Source organism: Sinohyriopsis cumingii, chromosome 1, assembly GCF_028554795.1.
Source record: "Sinohyriopsis cumingii isolate HCF-2022 chromosome 1, ASM2855479v2, whole genome shotgun sequence".
Lineage (NCBI taxonomy): Eukaryota > Metazoa > Mollusca > Bivalvia > Unionida > Unionidae > Sinohyriopsis > Sinohyriopsis cumingii.
The window spans coordinates 30,548,382-30,573,499 of NC_142961.1; the positions used below are offsets into that span (position 1 = coordinate 30,548,382).

At 35.5% G+C, this 25,118-nt stretch overlaps 1 protein-coding gene across 1 annotated transcript in view; it reads right to left on the reverse strand.

The window, feature by feature from the left end:
* Positions 1-7,252: 7,252 nt before the first annotated feature.
* Positions 7,253-25,118, reverse strand: part of LOC149806628 (uncharacterized) — a 74,678-nt gene continuing 56,812 nt past the window's right edge. The window contains exons 11-14 of the mRNA XM_089955891.1: positions 19,851-20,096; positions 16,683-16,789; positions 14,545-14,683; positions 7,253-11,530 (exon numbers count right to left, since the gene is read on the reverse strand). Of these exons, the coding sequence (XP_089812017.1) occupies positions 11,379-11,530; positions 14,545-14,683; positions 16,683-16,789; positions 19,851-20,096 (644 nt within the window). The 3' untranslated portion in view covers positions 7,253-11,378. The remainder of the gene's footprint in view (positions 11,531-14,544; positions 14,684-16,682; positions 16,790-19,850; positions 20,097-25,118) is intronic.

The window sequence follows — 25,118 nt, forward strand, 5'->3', positions numbered from 1 at the left end:
TGTTGCAGAACAATACAGACCTTTTGGGCCAAATCCATATGACAGCTTCAGAACTATTATTTATAATCAGATTGCTATGAAATTGTACAAAGTGAAGCATATATGCATGCAGATTGCTAACACTAAAGATGTCTTAGAAATTGACGTGATTTCATGGTTTCCATAACAACCAAACAGAGGAAAAAGGGTGGAAAAGTATTTTAGATAAAGGGCAGTAACTCTTGCCCATTACCTCCCCTTGATACCACCAGGTGTCACCAGATTTTAGCATTCCTGTGGTGCATAGCACACACAGTGCAACAGCCTCCAACAGTTCAGCTCTTTTTGTGTTCCTATGGGCCCATCCAGTGTTCATTTTGAATTTATTGTGCAGTTTTATGTTTTACTTACCAATTTCTTACCGCTCCGGTTGTCTAGTGGTTAGAGCATCCACCTTGGATGTGGGAGGTCGTGGGTTCAATCCCCAGCCAAGTCATACCAAAGACTTACAAAAATGATACTAACAGCTGCCTCATTGGGCATTCAGCATTAAGAGGTTAGTGTTAGGACTGGTCGGACTGGTGTCAGGATAATGTGACTGGGTGAGACATCATGCTACATGTCTGTGGCATGATGCCCCAGTGCTAGACATCACTGTGAACTGCCACATTGCAGACATCGTAGCGATATGACTGAAAAATTGTTAAAACTACGTTAAAAATCCAAATCACATCACATCACATCTTACCCATTTCTGCCAAAATTTGAGTAATTTGTAACTTGTCAGGACTTCGTTTTGTAAGACCACTGTCCCACCATGCTATCATCAACTTTATACAAGTTCAGTACGAGTTGGCGTACCTTTGACTTTATTCAATTAATCCATCCACTACAGAGTTCTTATTAGTGAAATTCTGTAGTGCTGCTTGATAATTATTCTTAGTTTATTCAGCTTTTACGCTGTTTGATAGTATTATGGTTTATTTATTAACTAAGCATTGCACATAAGTGTATATAGGGACATAGGTTTCCGTTACAACAATGTCACTGATATGTCAATTACAATAGTATTTTAATAACCTAGTAATTTCAACTAATTACTATTTTCTGTTTTAGTTTGTGTCTTTTGTGTTGTTTCAGCAAAATATTAATTTAAATGATCTAGATGCAATTTCAGAGCTAGGAATTCTACTATGACTCTCGCATTGTTTATACTATGTATAAATTGTCCCTGATATGCAGCATCTATAATATGTAGCCATTGGAAGTCTGTTGTTAGATTATAGGTAATTAGTTATATACTGATGGGTAATTTATGCTATTAGCAAGTTAGTCACATACTAATTTGCTAATATATGTGTTGTTTTTTCTCCTCTAACTTTCATTTCATGAGGAATGTTTACTATACACATGATGCAATTTATGCTATCAACTGGTTAGTCACTTACTAATTTGCTAATTCATGCTTTGTTTTTCTCTTGTGTTGTTTCAGGAGGAATATTTACTATACACATGACATGCACATTCACAGCAGTCATCTAGTTCAGCAGTGAAGGGAAGGAAAGATGGAATAAAGTAAGGAAGACAACCTATGGTTCGTTGTTGGTGATATCAATGCATTGGGGAATATTCCCCAATTTTAGGCAGCCCATGTGGCATAAGCCCCCCCACCTCCCCTGCATATCTGAGCATGGCCTTTGGTCCTGTAAGTCCAGGTGCATGGGATTCATGATAGATCCATTAGATCCAAATAATAATACTGCCTCAACGACACCAGCCATCCAACTAACACTGACAGTCCAGACAAAACCAGCAACCCAGCTGACTGGCAGCCCAGCTATCCTAGCTATCGTTGAAATGGTCCATCCAAATACTTTAGTGATAGATCTGTCCATCTAGCCAAGCTATTGGTACCTTTATCATTACTGTACTGGAGATTTCAATGCAAAATCTGTTCGTGCCACACTGTAAGTATCTTATCATTACCATGCTAGAGACTGCAGTGAGAAATTGGTCCGTTCACATGGGCCTTTGGTGGGGTCGGTACTGGCATTAGCTGGACCATTTGTATACTGTCAGCACCCAAGCCGACCACATGCCATTAGCATCCGATCTACTGGATCTAATAAATTTCAAAACCACACCATTGCCAGCCTTACAGCCATTCCAACATGGGATCCATACAACAATTATTTACACGGATCACATTGACAGATCTGTCCATCCAACATACTTTCAGTGCCATGCCCTTTCCACGATGGAGATTTCAGTGTGAAATCTGCCTGTCCTGCCAGGCCTTTGGAATGGCGGGTACCAGTGATAGCTGGACCATCTTCTATACTGCCAGCTTCCAGGCCAACCATCTGTCGGACAAACCAGCCAGCATTACCAGCAGTGCCAGACTTCCATATGTTCACTACTTGTCTACAAGGGAGAGCTAGTGAAGTACATGTATTACTAAGAATGGAATTGAGTCTTCACACCACCTGGTATGTCTTCTCTAGATCTGAAAGTAGACCCATTTAGGCCTCGTCGTACAGTGCATACAACAGAACTCTGTCAAATACATCATGGAATGGACTGAAGTTAGTTTTCCAGCCACTGTCAAGGACAGCGTTTTTTTCTCCTGGTGTTGACTACTCAGAATGCCTTCACTCTTGCTGATCTAAGGAAATGGTAGCTCTCAATGAGGAGGAAGAAACAGACTTATGGGGACTGATACCTTCAGAACCGATCTCCCTGCACTTGACAAGAATGTACTGGCTGTTCTACATACGCTCGTCCGATTTTTTTTAGGGCGGACAAATATGCTCCATTACCCATCAGAGCTGATTAGGGATGTCATTGCAGACACCCAGCAACACCCACGCTTGGGAGGCGACGGTCAAGATTGCAAGGGTATTTGAGCAGGACTGCTCACCATACTATGGCCAGCTCTTTTATGGAGGGGCCATTACGTGTGAAGGACATGACAACCTCTGGAATGATTCTGGCCAAGCCACTGATGCTGCCAGAAGGTGTCTGATTTGTATAATGATAAGGAGATAGTTCCACCCAAGTAGAAAATCACAAGTCAGAACACACCAGTCGAGTGGTTTGGTACCTCCGTTTGAGAAGATGTCACCACCACAGAGGTGTCGGACTGAAAAAGGACTGTTATCGCCTCAGAGGAGATCTTTACAGAAATGAAAGGTGTTGAAGATATTAAATACAGAAATGGAACTTCCTATTATTTTCTTTTCACAAGAAAGAAATATTGATATAGGTGCTAATAAAACATTAACAAGTGTAATCTTGAATTCATCAAGAATTAGTGTAAAAGGAGTCTTGATACTCTGCAAAAAGGACGGAGATTCTGACAAGTGTTTTAATACAGTAATAGATATAATGCTTACTTTTGACAGACTACCTAAAATGTTTGTTGGATCAGTAATTACAGAAGCATGTAGTTTTCTCTGTGATAAATGACAAAAAGACACTAGTGTTAGTAATTTTAGTGTAAAATATTTTTATAGTGAGCACCATTGTTAATGAATGGACTTAAAAAACACATGATAGATTGCATGCAATATGGCATACATTTGTAAATGTTCAACGAGGAATATATATACAGCTAAACAGATGAGGAAATATAGATACACACAAAACATATACTCTATTGCTGTTGTGCAGGTAAGTATTCAAAACAAGCTATTAAAATCTCTTAAAGAATTCTGATGTTCTGTCCTGCCCTAATTAAACAGTTAATAAATACACATCAAAGAAGCTCATAATATAAATATACCCGGTTTTAGAAAATGTGGAAAGAAAAAATTTGCATGGGATTTGATTGAAACAGAATAAGAAAACTTATTTTATTTTAATTATTTATCCAACTCTTAAGTACAATAAGACTTTGAACATAAAATAGCTTGTTAGGGTCAACAAATGTAAATCTAAAAAGACCTTGGTGCTAAATTAGATAATTGGCTAGAATTACGTATTAACATATATCAAGTAGTTATTACTTTTTTTATAGATCAGTATGGGAATTTAGATAACATAAAAAGAAAGCAACAACCATAACAAAGGTAAGGTTTAGTGGTAAGCATACACTATCGTTATGGGTAATACAAAAGTATAATTTGTCAAAAAATTTTACATGAAAATGTTAGATTTACAATGATTACAAGATGGTAGGAGATTACATTAACCAGACTAATTGGGTCTAGATTGACTGGCTGGTTCCTAAAGCCATAAGGTAAAGTATATTTATTATCATCTAAGTAACACTACCCATCAAATGGTGAAAGAGAAAACCTTATTTATCTTGACATTTTATATCTTATGATGGTATGATATAATTAAATTAATTGTTTTCATGATTTATAAGTTGGTTTAACAAACAGTTTTTGTACACTAATTTGAAAATTTTTAACAACATATTTCTTGAATATCCATGCATACTTTTGATCCTCCTATCTAGGATCTCACAGCGTAAAGCTTACTTATAAGGTCATGAAATTACTGTATTGATACACCATTCTTCTTATTTTTAAACATTCCAACAACTTGTAAAGATATTCCATTTATTTAACTGCAGGTTGTAAAACTGTATTTCATATATTGTATTGCTGAAATTCTCTGTTAATACACATGCACAGTCTATATAGGTCATGAATAACTTCCTTTTGTTGCCACATTGTCTTGAGGCTGCTGCAGCAAAAGCAATACTTTGAAACATATAAACTCCTTGTACTATAAAGCCACCATAAATTGGTTTGGTTAATTTTGAAGTTTAAAATATTTCTCCTTGTCAACACATATTTTAAAATCAATTCTCATACTTTCCCTATGTTTACCAAAGACAGCATCATTCATCAACTTGTAAGATTTTTATGAAAGCCATTAGTTGCTTTTCTGTTAAAGATGTAACAAGTCCAGTGTATAACGTTAGTCATGGCTCTTTATCGAATACAACTGTTGATTTTTAAACGTTTTATTTTTAAGTAAATAAATAAATTTATGTACTATAATTAACTTAAATTACTATAGTGAATGACATCTTTCTTTGCTTCTTTTTAAATGTGCATAACAATTTTGGCACCAAAGGTTTCGTACCAGTTTTATCATCTTATCAATTTCTTTTGTAACAGAGAAAATTCATCCAAATTTGGAATTAGTTTTTCTGATGCCAAAAAATCATCTGTAAATTAGTTCTAGAAAATATTTCTTGATTCTAACTCAGCTTAAAGAATTCACCAAATGCATCTTATACCACTCTGGTGGCCTAGTGGTTAGAGCATCCACCTTGGATGCGGGAAGTCGTGGGTTCGATCCCCAGCCAAGTCATACCAAAGACTTACAAAAATGGCACTAACAGCTGCCTCGCTTGGTGCTCAGCATCAAGAGGTTAGTGTTAGGATTGGTCAGCCTGGTGCCAGGATAATGTGACTGGGTGGGACATCATGCTACATGTCTGCAGCATGATGCCCCAGTGCTATACATCACTATAAACTGCCACATTGCAGACATCGTAGCAATATGACTGAAAAATTGTTAAAGCTACGTTAAAAATCAAATCACATCACATCACCAAATGCATTTTAATCTCTCCAGTTGTTGGTTAGATGCCAAGGATTTTCTTTGCTTCTTTTATTTCTACTTAGCTCATTTAAAGTCTTTAAGGAGCATGGGCAGGTGTAAGGCCCAGTCATACCAATTATTTGTGCATAGGGACATGGCCTTCACATATCTTACTCACCATTATTCAGTACTTTAGGTTTAGTCAGGGTTTGTGACTGTTTTCTTTGTTCATGTTATAATACTCAGGATTTGCTTTATTAGGTATCATACTTGTTCCTGGGATTCCAGACTGAATCATTAAAAAGAGAATCATGAAGCAATTCTCCCTTATTTTCGAACTAGTATCATGTCCTAGTCCAGATGCACTAAAGCAATGTACTATGTACATTTTATAATTATTCATATACATGTACCTATATCAAAATTCTTCAAAAACATTGAATTATATTAAAGTATGTTTTTGTACATAGTACATAAGTAATTGTGAAGATCAAGGGGACATCTTGCTATGACAGATCTGGGTCTGTGTTGTCTGCAGCAGTGTCAGTGTACATTATGCTATGAAAAATCTGGGCCTATGCTGTTTGCAGCAGTGTCTGTATATTATGCTATGACAGATCTGGGTCTGTGTTGTCTGCAGCAGTGTTAGTGTACATTATGCTATGACAAATCGGAGTCTGTTATCTGTATCAGTGTCAGTGTACATTTTGCTCTGACAGATCTGGATCTATGTTGTCAGCAACAGTGTCAGTGTACATTATGCTATGACAAATATGGGTCTATGTTGTCAGCAACAGTGTCAGTGTACATTATGCTATGACAAATCAGAGTCTGCTATCTGCATCAGTGTACATTTTGCTATGATAGATCTGGGTCTATGTTGTCTGCAGCAGTGTCAGTGTATATTATGCTATGACAAATCTGGGTCTATGTTGTCTGCAGCAGTGAGTGTCCATTATGCTGTGACAAATCTAGGTCTTTGTTGTCATTAGTAGTGTAAGCCTTTACACTTGTAAATACAGTACCTTACTGTTACTACAGTGGGTACTATGATGACATCAGTATTCACAGGGACTCCTGTTATGGACATGTCTATTTAGTCCCCATCATAATACAGAGTATATTACCCGTAGCCCATGGAATATGACAATTTACCACTCACCCACAGGTGTCATCTGTCAACCAGCTAATGCAAAACTAAAAATCGATGAACATTAATTAATCAAATGGTTCACAATTATCATATAATGGTGTGGTTGGATAGTTGCACAAGTTGCACAAGTGTAGTTAATCATCTACATGCACACACCTATATTTACTTTTTAATATATCTCTTACAAAACTTCAAATGTTGTTAACTTTAGCATTTTTGTCTGCTTTTCACTATTTAAGTCCTGTAATTCTCTATAAATTTAAATAAAACCTGTTTTTAAAGAATCATGATGCTTACTGGTAAAGATAAACAGAACATTCTTTTTTTTACGGGGTCAACTTGTAGGTGGTGGTTGTGCAAGTGACACAAAATATAGAGTATGCAAGCTTGAAGACCAAGTGCTTCCTTAATATGGCAGGAAATCATTTGACATTACGTGAATATCAAGGGGACTGGATTGTAAACTGTTATTCATATTCAATAAACAATGATTGCTCTGCATGTGTGTGTGTGTGTGTTCAACAAGAATATATTTTGAAACATGAGCAAAACCTATTGAATTTAAAACTTTATTTAAAAAATTATTCAAAATGTCAAGAAATTGAATTTACATGGTATGATGTACATGTCTGGAATTACAGAAATATGCAATAGTGAATCTATATTGTATTCATAATTACTGCATGGGCTAGCAGGTGTGTCCCTGGGCAAGGCACATTACTCCACTTGCCTTGGTACTAAATAACCATCATGTGCTGCTGTGCTGTAAAACAACTGCTATGTGATATGCTTAAGGAATTAGTAAAATTACTTGATATGTGATACGCTTAAGGAATGAGTAAAATTACTTGATATGTGATATAATTAAGGAATGTCTGTTTATGTGTAACGTTTAAAAATCTAAGACCATGATGAAACAAATTCAGAAATGATGATAGTACTGCAAATGGTTCACAACTTATTACATTACCTGTCAATAACTCTGACCCCCTGAGTCCAAGGGACATGATTATGTACATAACATAGTCTAGTTATGATGTATGTATGTTTTCAAATAACTTGTGTACTTTGAAAGTTATAGAACAGACACAGAACAAAGATAAAATAGAGGTAGGTCAAAGTGCAGCATTCATCTAATGGTCATTTGGCTATACACCATCGAAGCATAAGATATGTCAGGTTAAATTTCATAAAAACAAAACCAAAACAACTGAGATAAGGCAACCGGTTCCTGGCTCACATTTTCCTATGCAGCAACCTTGATCTATAAGGTATATATGTTACTCTGGGATATGATAAATATTCTAGCTAGATAAAGTATCATAAAATGTTACAGCCATGACAAGAAACTTGTCAGCAGTTCAATGTTGTTGTTGTTGTTGTAGGGTTTAACGCCATTTTTCAGCACACAATAGGCTATACATGGCGGCCAGTATTAATGGTGGAGGAAGAACCTGGGAAATCCCCGGAAAGAACCACCGACCCTCGAGAAGCTACTGGCAAGCTTTCTCACGTACCCACACTGGCCAAATCCGAGACTCAAACCTACGCAGAGGTGCAGTTCAATGAGAAATGCTTTCCCGTTGCACTGACCATAGCTAAGGGACATGACTGTGATATGCACAACACCATCCAGTCACTAAAAATATGCTGAAGCTTCATGAAAATCTTGTCTGTTGGTCACATGGTACAGCATGGAAAAGCAACTGGTCATGCATAAGTAAATTTTCATGTGCTCTGACCTTTATCTTTGGGTAAGGAGACATGATCGGTATGCATATTTATTTTCTGGAAAATACCTTGCTTTGATTGAAAGTTATAGCCTAGACAATTAAAGAAGTTACAAATTTACATTTTCCTAAGCTGTGACCTTGACAATGAGGTTGGTGGTATAACTGGTTATGCATTGCACAATTTGGTTATCATTTACATTTGGTAAAAGTTCATGAAATTATATCTTCAGTGGTTAAAAAGTCCGGGTAATAATATACGACACAACCAATATCCAACAGAACATGCCCGACTTAAGACAGGCATGTACAAATTTGAATATGTAATGATAAAAATCCTTGTTTCCAAACAAGTTTACATGAATTAAGTCTAAGAATAATTTTCTGGTATCTGAAAAGCTACTGACCACCAAAACTGTGTCCTTCATGAAATTTTTTATTAAATAACCTACAAATGAATGAAGAGTGTGGTGCTATTTTGTGAACTTCAATACATGATGTAGAGTGTAGCGTTTCTTATTTGTCTGGAAAAATGAAACAAGGGGTAGTTGAGTAGGTTCTGTATAAGTGTACTACTGAATCACAAAACAAACGGACTTTTGCAATTAAAAATGAAAACCTCATGCCATGAATGATAGCATGATACATGGCTTTCATAATGTTGTCCTAAAATTAAAATAGAAGAAATAACATTTATATGTTAATTGCTATTTACGTCATGTCTTTGACATACATGAAAATACAATTAATAAAAACATTTGCTAACATAATTTTTATACAAATTATGAATATTATATTCATGCTATGTTGACAGTTGTAAAAAACCCCACTTAATTTGGTACATAAAAATGTTAACGTGTAATCCAGGTGACCCAAACCATACTATTGAATTAATCATATACAATTAAAGGAAGTCAGATTTACTTCACTCTCATAAATTAGGTCTTGCATACATGATTGGTGGGCAAAACAAAAAGATCTGACAAAACTAATAAAGTTATGCCAATTGTGACCAGAAACATGGTTTGACCTAATCAGTGGTAATATGTACTGGTCAGCTTGATGAATTCTAAACATGAATCCTACTCTTTTCATAATAACCAAAAGAACAAATTAAATGTGAACCAATTTTCTTACCACAGTCCCAAAACACATCACAGATACGGATTCAAGAAATTACAAACCTGTTGACAGTATAATTCTGAATAGAAAAAAAATACTACTTTTGGTTCTGATTATTACAAGATTATGTTATGTCTCACATTATTACAGAGATGTTAACTTTAAACATAATAGGATGCATAACAAACTGTCTTTAAAAACTGTAATGCATGAAGCTCTTATTGATTCATGATAAATCAATAAAAATGAACAAATTTTCAACAAAAATGGTTTCAATAATTCTTAACTATTTGTTTGCACAAAAGTGAGTGTACTCAATGAGCCAAAAGGTATTATAAAATCTCAGGTTGAATGCAAGGGACAACTATTTCCAACTAAAGTCAACATATTTCTGTGCACAAGTTTGAAACTAAAATGCACACATGAACAGCCACATTTATACATCAAGAAATACAAAAGGAATCTGTTAGTAAAGAAAATGCATATAAAGGATGAATACAAAATAAGTGCATGTGGTCCACAGTATCTGTAACAATTACAATGCATATTAATAACTGAGAAATATCTCCTACAGCTTAGTTCATTATGTATATTTATAAAAATAAGGAACGCATAAAATAATCTTACAATATTTTCATACAAAGCATAATAAATGTACAAATATACATATTTACAAAAGAAACGGAATGATTGATCTTCATATCTACTCTGTCTATACACTGAATGTAAATCACAATATTTCAGTGTAATTCTTTTTAACTGAATCTTTCATTACGGCATAGTAGTTACATATACATAAAGCTACATAACTGTTTTGTTCCGAGTTGAGGTAAAAAACTTATTTGATACAATGTAGGGATACATCAAAGCCTGATGTCCTCAGTGTATTCATAAGCCATATCAAATGAGTTCTTTCTTGTATTTATTACATATCCCTTCTTTCATGCTCTTCAAGTATATTTCTGAGTATGTGATACAGATATATGGATTGAATATCTGTATCAGAAGCAAAATCAACCATATAAGATTAAATGGATATGTAATAGAAATATTGTGGCAATTACATAAATGTAAAATTATAACAATTTTGCAGTAATGGTTTTCACTGATAAAGACTTGGTCACTTTATCCTGGCAAGAAGGAATTATTAAACTACAAATCACGTATCACTCCTGACAATGAGTTATCACTGTTGACAATGAGATATCACTCCCCTTACAAATGAGAGATCATAGCTGAAATAAGACAGATTTAATAATTATGAGCAAAACACACATCAGTATTTTTTTTAAAAACTACACTAGTAGGTCCATCTTGTAACTTGTGGATCTAACATCAAGTTTATCATGACTTTCATTCACTGTTGTATACTAAAATCTAACACCTGCAGCTCCAAACTTCTGGTACCAACAGTTGGGACAGTGCATATCATTTTACAGTAGATCCTGTGAAGATTATCATTAATGCAGAATGGGTTTCCAATTGCAAACAGTATAGGTCTGCCATCCCATAATGCCATGGTATAGTACAGTCTACCATGTTTGTTCTACGTATGGGATTCAAGTACACAGCACAAATGCTGATCTACCAATACATTATAAAAATGACAGATACGACTTCATGCAATTTTCTGTTGAATGTTTATCATGGGTAAATACTGTACTAATGGACATACATACAAGTAAATATAGTACTAATGGTATTGTAGATCATTTATTCAGAGCATTTAAGCATTGTTCAAGATCTCTGAGTTCCAAAGCTTTGGGAGACCTTTACCAGACAGACGAGTTGTGTAGATATTTTCCATGTTCTTAGCAATGTCAGTGTAATTAGTGAACAATGAGAAGAAATCTTAGCAATAATACAGCAAGCACTGCAAATCCACTGGCAGTCACATGTGAAACTCCACTCAAGACGTACAGTGTAATTGGCTTGCTGTAGGGATTGCTGCCAGGGTCAAATCTCTGGGGACAGTCATCAACTGAAGAAAACAAAAGATTAAATAAATAAATAAAATAAACTATCAAACAAAAGAAATAATGAAAAAGACTATAACAAATGTAATGTTATTAAATTGCAATGTTTTATTTCAAAGTGTCAAAATGCTGGTTGGTTGGTTGGTTTTAATACGCAAATGGGTAACACTTTAAAGACTATATCATGCAGAAGTAAAGGGACAAAAGGACACATAGAAGAACTGACCAAGACTGGTCTGAGAGCTGAAGAATATTTATGACAATGCTTACACTGGCATCCTGAATTTTCCATTTTTAACAACTATAATTTCTGACTGACTAATGTAAATAAGTGATCTTTGTGTTATACCAGTTGGCTTGTAAGAGGCCCTGAGATCCAGTGACAACGTCCTTGGAATTATCATCACTGCATGTCTTCATTGTTTCTAAAGTATCAAAATTTTGAACAACAAATTTCTATTACTGTAAGAAGCTTTGGCTTTGTGGGACAGAGGCCTATCTTCATAGGGCATGTATTTATGTAGATGGATGGGTATGTGATGGATGGATGTAGGCATGTAAGGCACGTCAGTACAATACTGGCTATATCTACACTAATTAAAAGGTAAGTTCTTAAAATGTAATGATAAAGAATTACACCCCAGCGCCCACCAAAAACATGGGATGATGAACCCTTCCAAATAAATGTAAATACACAGCACAACAAGATGTCAAATCAGATGTTAAGTTGACAAGAATGTGTTCCACTGTTAGAAGATACTGGCAGGGTATCTTGTATATTTTTTTATTATATGTAAAAATAAACATTGATTCCAGAGGATTATATCGAATTGTTGGTGGAAATAAGTGTCACAAAACTTTGGTAAGTGTATACAATTTTAGTTTTCATTAAATTACACAGTTTGCATGGGACAAGATTGACACAGAAAATGTCAACAGCATGTGCACTAACTCAAGAAGTTCTCACTCAGGCAGCCATTATGATGCTCTTGGGTTCAGCCTACAAACAGCTGCTAGAAGGCAGGATGCTTATCAGGCTTAGGTGGCAGGGTCCAGTTTTGTAAATTGGCCCCTGGCAAATTTCTTAACTTAAGGCTATGGTGTGACTTTTTCAGCTATTATTGTTTAGTATTTATAGATATGGATATATTTGTGAACTAGGTGTTTTGGGCTTGTGTTGTTCTTGAAATTGATGTCAGGCATGTACACCTTCCATAGTGCTCTGCAGTATGTTGATAGTGAAATACCAATAGTTGGTAGGAAGAAGAGCTAGCCTCCCATAGCAGTAGACATGTGGGTTCAAGGCAACTAGAGTATCTTAAAAATGGCTTGGATGACAACTATTCTGAATTGCATCAAACTATTTAGTAGACAATGTTTTCAAAATTTTCATCCAGGGAAAGGGCTTGCGTTTGCACTGTGAGCACCACATGCTGTCAAAAATGGCATTTGGATGTGAAAAATGCAGGTATAAAATAGGGGTTGGGGTGCATAAACCTCTTCTGCTGTGAACTGCCATTGACTTCTCTGGTCAAGTGAATACTATTCTTATGCTTTGTTTTAATATAGGTATCTAAAAATATGGACCTTTTTGACCTCACTTGTGTATTTGATTTTTTATGATTTTTTATACTAGGTCACTGATTGCGGCATTAAATTTGTACATAAAAACTGGACCCTGCCCCCTTAGTAGGCAGGGCAGCAAGTACTTGCAGAAGGTAAAGAGTTAAATGATCAGAATGATATTTTCAATAGTGCATCTCTCACATTTGTTGTGGACATTGTGAATTCATTTACTTGTTTTAAAATTTCATAAGTAACAGTAAACTCATCCACATCATTTTATCATCTTTACTATGAAATACATGAAACAGCTGTTTTAGTTCAGCCACAAACAAATCTAATAAATTGAACTCCTAAAGTCCACTACATGAGTGTACATAGTTTGTTTACAAAGTAGTTCCTTTAGGCACATGTGCCATGCACACAAGTGCAATACGAGTGTTCAGTATTGTAAAATACTGCACGATTCTGGCAATGTAAAGTTAATGGAGAAAAAATGGAGTATATAATAATGGGTTTGATGTTCCAAAGTTTGTTTTCAAGTTTTCATTTCACATGCTTTGCCAAGAACATGCTGATTTATACAATACTGAAAGTCATTACGTGGAATAGTCCATTCAGCAATGGGTGGCTGCTGGGTGTCTTCAGCTCACTTTATCTGTCATTATCCATAGTGTCAATGTGATTAGGCAGCCGATGATACCAAATACATTTTCCCAGTCTGTATAAGCAAATTATGTTTCTGAATGGTCTGGGATATTAATGCGTAGTTAGATTCAAACGTTTTGCAATGCTTTCAATGTGGAATTGGAACCTAAACAGAACATGGTGATTTTTGGTTTTTTAGAATTTAAAATGACTGTAGCATGAACAGTTACTGAGAAATAAACTTAAAACACAAAATATAAATGTCAGTTAAGCTTAAAATATGGATCACTGTGACAACTTTCGTGAGTTCTCAACCAGATGCACTGCCCCATAACAAATGTTTATGATTCCAGGCATAACGGTATGCATACAGGGTGCAAAAATCTAATCAGACATATGCAAAAATGTCACCAAGACTATACAAGCTTAGCTACCCCCTTATGCTATAACTCTCACTCTAAACTTCTGCCAAGGATTTAAGGAAGATAGAATTACTGAGATGCAGTAATGATGTAAACATGTACATGCTTTTATATGTGCAGGCACCGATGCTTGGGGTAGTAAAACAGTCCTATAAGTGTGCTGATTATATTAGCAATTAAATTCCACTTTCAACATTGATTGTAATAAAGTGATTAATAATGTCTAAATCAACACTTGGCACTTGACTATCATGCATTCAAAAATCAAAATTTTGAGCAATGGATTGGTTTTTAACAAATTAATCCTGGACAGGTAACATCTGACATGTAAGCAAAACCATGTAAGCAAAACAACAATGATTGGGTACAAGTGAGTAGATACTCACACAGGCGTTCCATTTCTTGCAATTCCAGAGATAATCCAGTCCCAGGCAGTGTGTATGTCTCAGCGTACTGATTTCGCACACATCTAGCATTCTGAGCACGAGACATCATGATGCTAGTCCAGCTAAGTCTCTCATATACCTGAAGTATGAGAAATGAAAATGAATTTTTTAATCATATTGGCATTACTGAGAGATAATTAATACGCATACAACTTGGGTTTCATGGAAATTGGTGGAGAGTACTGTGCATCATGCTATAATGTAATCCACCACAAATGGGATCATGAAAAAAATTTAAACCTAGAATCCAAATGTTGACAATGCTGTTGTTGCCAACAAAACGTGATACCTGTGTCTCACTGTTTGCTAATGCATTAGACATGACAAAATTATCTAGTACTGATGCAACCTGAAAATAAAATGGCAGAGTTATATAAAATGATATTTTATTGTGTCTATGATTGAAAAGATGTAGTGTGCTCTCTTACTTTATTAAGCCTGTTTGTTAATCAATATAAAAGTTGAACCACAAAATAAATAAAGGAGGGTTGAAGATCTAATTTTCATAAACACTTTATGACCATAAAGAATCCCACTTGTTTGTTTTACCAGTGGACTGATATTCTAAAACCACTACTAATACAACTTAAAACTGGGCAAATAAAATCGTATCTTAGAACACTGGTTTGTTTTTCTGATGGCATCATTCTGAACAAATAAAATGCAAGATTGTTCGATGTACAGATTTTAAAAAAGCTCAGAGTCTGGCATACAGAAAATATGTACTGGGTTTTAGGCACAATAATCAAACTTCACTTTCACCATAAATCTTTAAGTTTGGCTTGATGAATAAAACAGTGATGCCATAATGATGGTAAGTCTTGGGACAGGAAAAAATTATTATGTAAACAAAATATAACATTTTCAGTGCCCCAACACTTACAGATAAAAGGTCAAGACAAAATTGGTAAGATTGCCATATGTGACAAAGGAGTGACCACGTCTTGCAAATTTGCCATATTAATAAACTGTTATAAACTACTGATATTTTATACTATTTATTTTGCATGTGCATAATTTCTTATTTCTCAACATGAAATAAAATAAAGATAAATAAAGACTTCATAATTTAAGGCTGCTTTGATTTCACTGGGAGACCCTTTATTATAGTGTATAGTACTTACACAGTGTGTATCATGCTTTAAGTCACTTGCATACCTGTTTATTCATAAAAAAATATTAGATGCAGTTTGTGCTTAATTCATTCTCTTTTAACCAAATCTCATTATTGCAGATCACATTTACAACCAATGTTTTATTTACTTTGTTTCAAGAGCTCAAAAAGTAAACATTTTCAGTGACACAAGTCATTGTACAAAGTAATGTAATCTACATGAAAATACACACGTTTAATGAATATTTCTAAATATATTAGGCACATAACTGGAATATATTCAAACAATTGTCAAATATTCATTAAAGAATCACCATAATGTAAGTTAAATTTCATCATCAATCAATTATTTTAGTTTAGTGTTTTCATTCCAATTTTGATTTCAGCATGCTTATTTTTTTTTCAGTAGCTTCTTTGATAATAATTGGTGGATCTGTCTTTTAATTTCCAACAACCTGTTAATTGTTTAAATAGGCTTGGGTAAAAGAAGGCAATGCCAGAACCCATATGTTGTAGAAAACAGATCCTTTTATGGCATTCTACTACATAATATTATCCCAGTTACCACAGCTGTGTAAACATGCACTTATTTTAATGCTGCTTACATCAAAGCAAACTACAACTGTTTTATTACTGCAATTATTTTTAAAGCATTATTTCTGAGACTTCTTTATTGTATTTTTGAGACATTATTATTGCCTTTGACTCAAAACTAAGAAATGTACTTCATTTAGCCCAAGTTAAAATCTTCAGTGTACATTTTTCCATATCTGTTTATTTGCAAACAACACCTCTTCTAGATATACAATTATCTTGTTATATAGACTGTTGCATTTAAGAATTTCTCAAACTGACCTAGAACTTCTAAAGGAACACTGATCTATAAGCCACCCACAACCCTTGGCATTTCAGTTCAGACTTAAATAAATGTTCAGCATCAAGGTCTTTAAACGAGAACACTTACCCAGCACCTGAAGCTAGAAATGGCATCTTCTTCATCATAGGTGATCAGGTAAGACCTCATGTCCTCCATCCAGAACCCTACACACTGCAAGTAGTTGTCAGGCTCATCTGAAATCGCATGGGACATAATGTCAGCATGTGGCAACATTTTACTTTCACAGACTTTGGCAAGAGGCCTGGGGAAGGTCAAGCCTTGTTTGTGTAAGTTAGGGGCACATGGCCACCTATAACATGCCTGAAAACAAAAAGGCTGCCTTTATTGCTGCAAACTACCAGTGATCTTTCTGTTGCTGACCATCCATCTCTAGTATGCTCGAAAGGGGTAAAATAGATACAGATGCTTACATGAAGAGCCGAGGAGGAAACTCCTGTGCCACCTGCCTTATCGATGCCTCAATTTGACTCCCAAACAGAGGGGATGAACCAAAGCAAAACAGTACAGGGTTGCCACATGGTGGGGTTTAAAAAACTGCGAGGTCATGGCTCTTCTAATCAACTCAAGGTTACAAGAGGTCACTAGGCCTTGGCAATCCAGCATATCAATTCCCAGACAATTTCAGCCAATTGGCTACAGACTCAGGTCAAGTGGCGAGGAACTAAAATGTGGCATTAAACACTTATCTATTTTATAACAGTGATGCAGATGGCAGGAATCTCCTTGCCAAGGCTAGAAATATCTGTATGTGACTTGTACCAGTGTGATGAGAAAGTTACAGGTGACTGAGTCACTGAAAACAATGCCCTCAAATTACTGGGTTTGTGTAGTTTATCCAACAGATAACTGGTAATTCTTTGTCTTTCTCATGGACAATAATGATCAGTAAAAAAAATATAAATATGAATAAAATCCCTGGGGAAAAATGCAAATGTTGCATACACCAGGAATATCAACCTTTTGACTTACTATACTGCTGAAAATAAATGTTGTATGGTCAAAATTTTATATAAATTGCAAAGGATTCATTAGAGGCATTGTTCACAGTTGCAAGCAAATTTTAAACTGGTTACTTCCAGGATGCCAGAGGCTACCTAATGAGAAAAAGGTGAGTTAATCTGTAAAAAGATACTTTCCTCTAATTATATAATATACTAATTATATAATATATAGGTGGAAAGATGTTTTTATTTGTCAATAAGGCCATCAATTCTGGATGAGTACCCATAACAATATCTGAATGAGCACCAATAAAAATAATTTGAAGCAGACCACCATGATGGCCATATTGGACATCAGATCCATATCATTTATAGTCAAGACCAACTAAACACCATATAAAGACTTCATATTTGAGGTCAGATTGGCATCCTTTCCATTTAGATCCAACTACATATCATAGTTTACTGGTAAAAACCCCATATCATTAGGAATTTCTATTTAAGAGAATTAGCAATAAAAAATGTTTAAGATGACTGCAATAGTGGCAATACTGGATGTCTGAAAAGCACCATTTTCTATTAGGACCAACTAGACATAGGAAGTCTTCTGGTAAAAACACAATGTTGATATGACTTGCCATCAAGGAGGAATGACACAAAGCTTTTTAAGATGGCTGCTATGATAATCATACTGGATGGCAGATGGGCACAACTGTTTTGAAGACCAACTAGAACTCACATGACTTTCTGTGAAAACCTAAGGTTGATATAACTTTCCATTCAAGATTAGCAATAACAGCCATACTCAACGTCAACTATTTTTTATTTAGGGCCAACAAGACCGCATAAAAATTCTTCTTTTAAAGTTTGTAAAGCAGTGTTGATTTGTCCTTTTTCTGATACGACATGCTTTGAAGTTTAAGATCCATCTTACCTAACATTTTCCATTATATAAGATCCACAACTCACGCTGTAAAGCTTTTCGCTTAAGATCTGACACCATTTTCTTTAAAAGTACATGCTGGTACACTAACTAATTAACTAACTAGCTTATAAATACGAGGCAAACTTCGTATCTAAAGAAACCCTTCTGTTCTCTTGGAGACTGTTCCGGTGGCCTAGTGGTTAGAGTGTCCGCCTCGGATGTGGGAGGTTGTGAGTTTGATCCCTGGCCGAGTCATACCAAAGACTTACAAAATGGTACTAAAAGATGTACACACACACTGTTCTCTTGGAAATCAGTCATATAGTTGCAATAAATAGCAAATAAGGGAAGTTTTCTTACACTATTTGGCAGCAGTCATCTTTTTAAGAATATTCTCAAATTTATAGGAGTTCAAATAAAGAGAACATAATAAAAATGACAAAAACTGTTTAATCTCTGTTTTTTTTTTATTGGACTAGAAAAGTGTAATCCATATACATGCCAGTGTAAAACATAATTTGGTGGAAAAAAGCATAATGATTACACCAAAAGAGTAATGGTTGGCAAGTAGGGATATTATCATAGCATCATTCTCATTTAAGAACTAGACCTCGTAAGAAATCTTTGAGCAAAAACCCCATGCCGATACGACCATCCATTCAAGAATATCATTGATAAGATTTTCAAGATGGCTGTTGTGGTGGTCAAATTGGATGTTTGGGCAGCACCTATTTCACTGAGGACCAATGGATGACTGTGTGTGGACAACCTCATGACAGTCCTCAAAGTAGCTTCAAAAAAGCAGCGATAACAAACTTGTGCTAACAGATAGATGGTGACAGCAAACAACAGGATATTCAATAGGCTCTTCTGGTTTATGAGCAGCAGAGTTAAAAATTAAAAAGTTAAAATGTGTGGTGTGCAAAAAAATGTTGTGCCATGTGTCCTAAATGTTATAAGAATGTTGAGCAAAACAATTATTATATCTGTATAGTTACTTGAAAATTACAATTCCAGGCATACACATTTTGTACATAATTTTCCAACACTGAAAGTAATTTTGTTGTTGTTGTTTTGTTGTTTTAGGGTTTAACGCCATTTTTCAGCAAACGATAGGCTATACATGGTGGCCAGTATTAATGGTGGAGGAAAAACCCGGGAAAACCCCGGAAAGAACCACCGACCCTCGAGAAGCTACTGGCAAGCTTTCTCACATATCCACACTGGCTTAATCTGAGACTCAAACCTATGCAGACAGAGGTGAGATGGCAGTGATCCGTAACGGAGAGCGCTTTAGACCACTCGGCGACTCGGGCCCCCCTGAAAGTAATTTTGAATCAAACTAGTAAGTTTCAGAGATAAACATACCATACTCTCCAATCGGTCTTCCCCTGTAGTCCACTGTTTCACAATACTCAGCATCCACTTCAATCCTGGACATTGCATTACTGCAGGACTTAAATTCAGGCACCCAGTCCCGGCAATCCACCTGGACACGGGGTTTTTCTGTCACTCCACGGATACGAGTCTGATACTTCTCTATTGGTGAGGCTGCATTTTGCTTAAAATAATAACGACCTGCTACTGGACATGGCACTGGAGAGGGAGGGTCCACTGAAATGGTCAAAGTAATTGTGCTATTGAAAAATAATATGGAAACTGAATGGGCAAACAATAATGATTATATGTGAAGGAGCTATATAAATGATAACAAAATTGCCTTTTTTATATTGTCTCTGATGGTAGCTTAGAAATTTATATATACAGTGAAACTCCTCAAAACAGAAACCACAGCATACTGGAATCCCCTCAAGACTGAATTTGTAGAGGAGTCTTGAATGTTTCCTTCCTTAATATCATCTTTTCCCCCACTCCAATAAACCCAAACCCCTTGACTCTGAATACCAAAACAAATTTTGATCCCTAATTCCAATTTAACTCTTTAACTTCTAGTGATACTGTAGTGGCTCACTGCTATGCCTAGCTGCTGGGGTCACTACTGCAGCTGATTTGTGGGCTGACTACCAGAGCCTAATGCTGCTGCAGCCAAATCTCAACTTTTTAGCTGATGATGTGGGGATATGGGCTAATTGTGTTAGTTATTTTCTGATTTATAGACTAAAACCATGCATATATAAAAGCTATAACTACCTTATATCTGTTTGATTATTTTATCCTGCTGACATCCACATGAATGATATAAAATCCAGGAATATAACACAAAACACTGTTTGTAAAAACACTAAAATTTATCTGTGAGTCTTTTATACAAAGTTATTTATCAAATATATACATGTAATTACTAAAAATGCCTAGTCACTGTGTTCTACTATTTCTTAAGTAGTTCCTCGTGGTATCTAGAGAAACAGTTATGTTTTATACATAGACGGATATCACACTGTTTGCACATGATGGACACCTCATGCCGCCTTTTTTCTCTGGTACACATTTTGCATCGCCCTGGTTTCTCTGCTTGTATGGGCCAATGTGCATTTCCACAGTTATCAATTGCAGATACAACCTTCCTCTTTCTCGATCCTCGGAATGTCCCTATCATCTGCTGTGCAAGTGCAATTCTAAAATCAAGTTGTCTCCGTCTGATTTCTTTATTTTTTTTGGTGACAAGCTTGTGGTTGGGCGACTCCTGCATAGTTATTAATGCATTAACTAATGCAACATCAAAGCAGAACCAAAACAGATATTTCCACCATTTGGTAGCTTTGCGACAGGTAGAGTACTGCATTCTTTTCTGGTCTGCCAGGTCAACCCCAAACATGTATTTATTATAAAGTTCTGAGACAATCGGAGCTGGCACTTCCTGGTAGGTTCCATTTTTTTGTCTCCTACGCACCATCTTGCTCTCGCTTGGATTGCAACTTGTTGAAAGATAATGGACAATTTTTTTGTCCTTCCAAGCTATAGCACACAGGCTTCCTTTTGTCATCAGGACACTGTCGCCTCTGTTCTTTAATTTGGCAGATTTTATTTCCTCTGGCATTCCCTTTCTATTTGCTCGCACTGTACCGAGACAATAAATTTTTTCTTTCCTGAGTGCTTCAAAGAGTGCTGGACTGGAGAAAAAATTGTCCATGTAAACTACATGTGATTTCCCACGTATTTTTGATGTAAGATCAGTTATCACACGTGCACCAAGGCCCTCTTCTTTTGTGCGTCCAGCCTGGCTTTCTTCTCTTCCAGTGTACACTTGAAACTCGTGCACATAACCATTGTGTGGGTCTGCCCGCTCCCAAACTTTTATTCCAAACTTTGTTGGCTTTGCAGGCAAATATTGCTTGAAGGATAATCTACCTTTATATGCTATCATCCCTTCATCCACACTCTGCTCTTTATGACCATTGTAATTTTCGAGACACGTTTTGGAAATTTCGTCTAAAACTGGTCTTACATGACACAATTTGTCATGCCCGGGCTGGCGTCTTGGAGGATTCTGCCTGGTGTCATTTACATGGAAATACTTCGACAACTTTTCAAAACGTACTCTGGTCATAATTGTGGGAATACTTATTATCTGGAAGGGCCATGTTGATCGCCAAGCTAGACTGTATTCTGGAAGTGCCAGGATTGACATAATCAAATGTATTCCTAGAAAGGCCAGCATTTCGTCCATTGTCGTGGGTTGCCAGAGTGAATCAGGCTTTTCTTCGATACATCTTGCCGCATATCCATTCGTTTGTGCAACAATGCTTTCGATCATTGCGAGGGAAAAAAATTTATAGAAAAAATCAATTTCTTTTTTCCCCTCATCCAAAACGAAAGTTGAACCGACACTTTCTGTAAACTCTGTGACTCTCGGAGCACGTAGATCTCTTGTCCACACTTCGTCGTCTTCATCATCGGATTCTGTCTCAATTTCTGACAGACTTGACAAAGAAGATAGATCAATGTCACTACCAATGCTTCTTACTTCAATGTGGCCAAATTCGTCCTCAGAAAAACCAGAAAATTCGGAATCTGAATCACTATCATAAGCTAACGCCATTGTTTTCACTGTCAACTACAAATGCATGTATTAACAAACACGCGGTACAAATTTGAAAAAGAAACCCGGATTTAGTCAGAACAATCATTTGTTAACTCTATTTTGATTGGTTGAATATCCTTTTACTTCCATATATTGACCAATAAGACCAATTGTAACATGAACATACAGAGCGGATCTATCCGTCACTAGGGTATAGGAAGCATAAAAGGCAAGCGGACATATCAGTCACCGGGAGTAATAGTGCTCTGTTTACAAGCGGATTTATCAGTCACTGGTGAGGCTAGGCACATTTATACAGCGGATATACACGTCAGTCGAAGTGAAAGAGTTAATGCCACTCTCTCCCATAAAACATAAGCTCACTTTAAACTTAGGAAAATGTATTTATGCTGCTAAATTCCTGACGCATGCTGGAACAGAATTATTAGCAAGTACTGTAGTAGGCTTATCTATGAGCAAAGGAGTGGACAACATCCCAACTGCACACAAGGTTAACAGTATTTGACATGCATGCCAACACCAATTATGCTGACAATATGCTAATGCATGCCAACACCAATTAGGCTGACAATATGCTAATGCATGCCAACACCAATTAGGCTGACAATATGCTAATACATGCCAACACCAATTAGGCTGACAATATGCTAACTCTTAAGTCTTTGCACCATTCAGTAGAGCCAGCTTGTAGCAAATTATTATTAATAAAATTCCTTGTAGTTAAGCCATTAAAGAAAGATTATGTTTATCTGCTTATTGTCTAATTATGATGTATGCTATTCATTTGTGTACATGATCAAGTGTCTAATTATGATGTATGCTATTCATTTGTGTACATGATCAAGTGTCTAATTATGATATATGCTATTCATTTGTATACATGATCAAGTGTAATTATGATATATGCTATTTATTTGAGTACATGATCAAGTGTAATTATGATATATTCTATTCATTTGAGTACATGATCAAGTGTCTAATTATGATGCATGCTATTAATTTGTGTACATGATCAAGTGTCTAATTATGATATATGCTATTCATTTGTGTACATGATCAAGTGTAATTATGATGTATGCTATTCATTTGTGTACATGATCATGTGTAATGATATATGCTATTCATTTGAGCACATGATCAAGTGTCTAATCATGATGTATGCTATTAATTTGTGTACACGATCAAGTGTCTAATTATGATATATGCTATTAATTTGTGTACATGATCAAATGTCTAATTATGATGTATGCTATTCATTTGTGCACATGATCAAGTGTAATTATGATATATGCTATTCATTTGTGTACATGATCAAGTGTAATTATGATGTATGCTATTCACTTGTGTACATGATCAAGTGTCTAATTATGATATATGCTATTCATTTGTGTACATGATCAAGTGTCTAATTATGATGTATGCTATTCATTTGTGTACATGATCAAGTGTAATTATGATATATGCTATTCATTTGAATACATGATCAAGTGTCTAATTATGATGTATGCTATTAATTTGTGTACACGATCAAGTGTCTAATTATGATATATGCTATTCATTTGTGTACATGATCAAGTGTCTAATTATGATGTATGCTATTAATTTGTGTACATGATCAAGTGTCTAATTATGATATATGCTATTCATTTGTGTACATGATCAAGGGTCTAATTATGATGTATGCTATTCATTTGTGTACATGATCAAGTGTCTAATTATGATGTATGCTATTAATGTGTGCACATGATCAAGTGTAATTATGATATATGCTATTCATAAGATCAAGTGAAAAGAGCTTGTTTATTTTTTTTATTAAATATCAGGACTTTATTAAAAAGACATGAGCCTTGCTTTTGATGCCTTGCCAAAGGAGACCAACAAACAGCATTATAAGAGTCAGATTCACTCAACTGATTTTCCATTTTTTTTAGGAAAATCATATAGAGACATGATTGTCATTTGTCTTCACTCAAAAATATGTCTGAATGACCAGCGAAGTATTGCAGGAACTAACCATACAGGATGTAATCAGTCTAATCACTGAGTATGAATCTGTGCCAAAACATTGAAGAAACTAGGGACACATTCAGCATAGGAACACACAGACATTCTAAATAAAATAAAGTCGACAATATTTTAAAAAAACCCAGTGATTCAAGCAAACATTGGTTCAACAATGCTTGCAAATTTGACAAAATGAATGAGTTTTTGCAGAAATGGTTTAGCCATGCAAGGGCTTAAAAAACGTGATGTCAGGTCATATCATAATATCACACATAATTTCTCTATCCATATATAATCTCTCTATCTATCCCTCCCTCCCTCTCATCACAAAAGTGCTTAGAAATAGACATATTTCACATCTGCACAAACCTCTGTAAACCTCACACACACTCACCCACACACATTTATTAACAGATAAAATCTTTGTGAAAAGGCCAAACTGGCTGGTGTACATAGTGACCTTTGTATACAGGTTAACTTCTTTTAAATTTGTTTTTGAACAAATACCATGCACCAATTATTATTATTATTTTTATATCAATATTGTTTTGTGTGCATTACTGAACAAAATCATAAAATAATAATAATTTAGTTCTCTCCCAAATTTATGTTCGACACAAGATTACTGT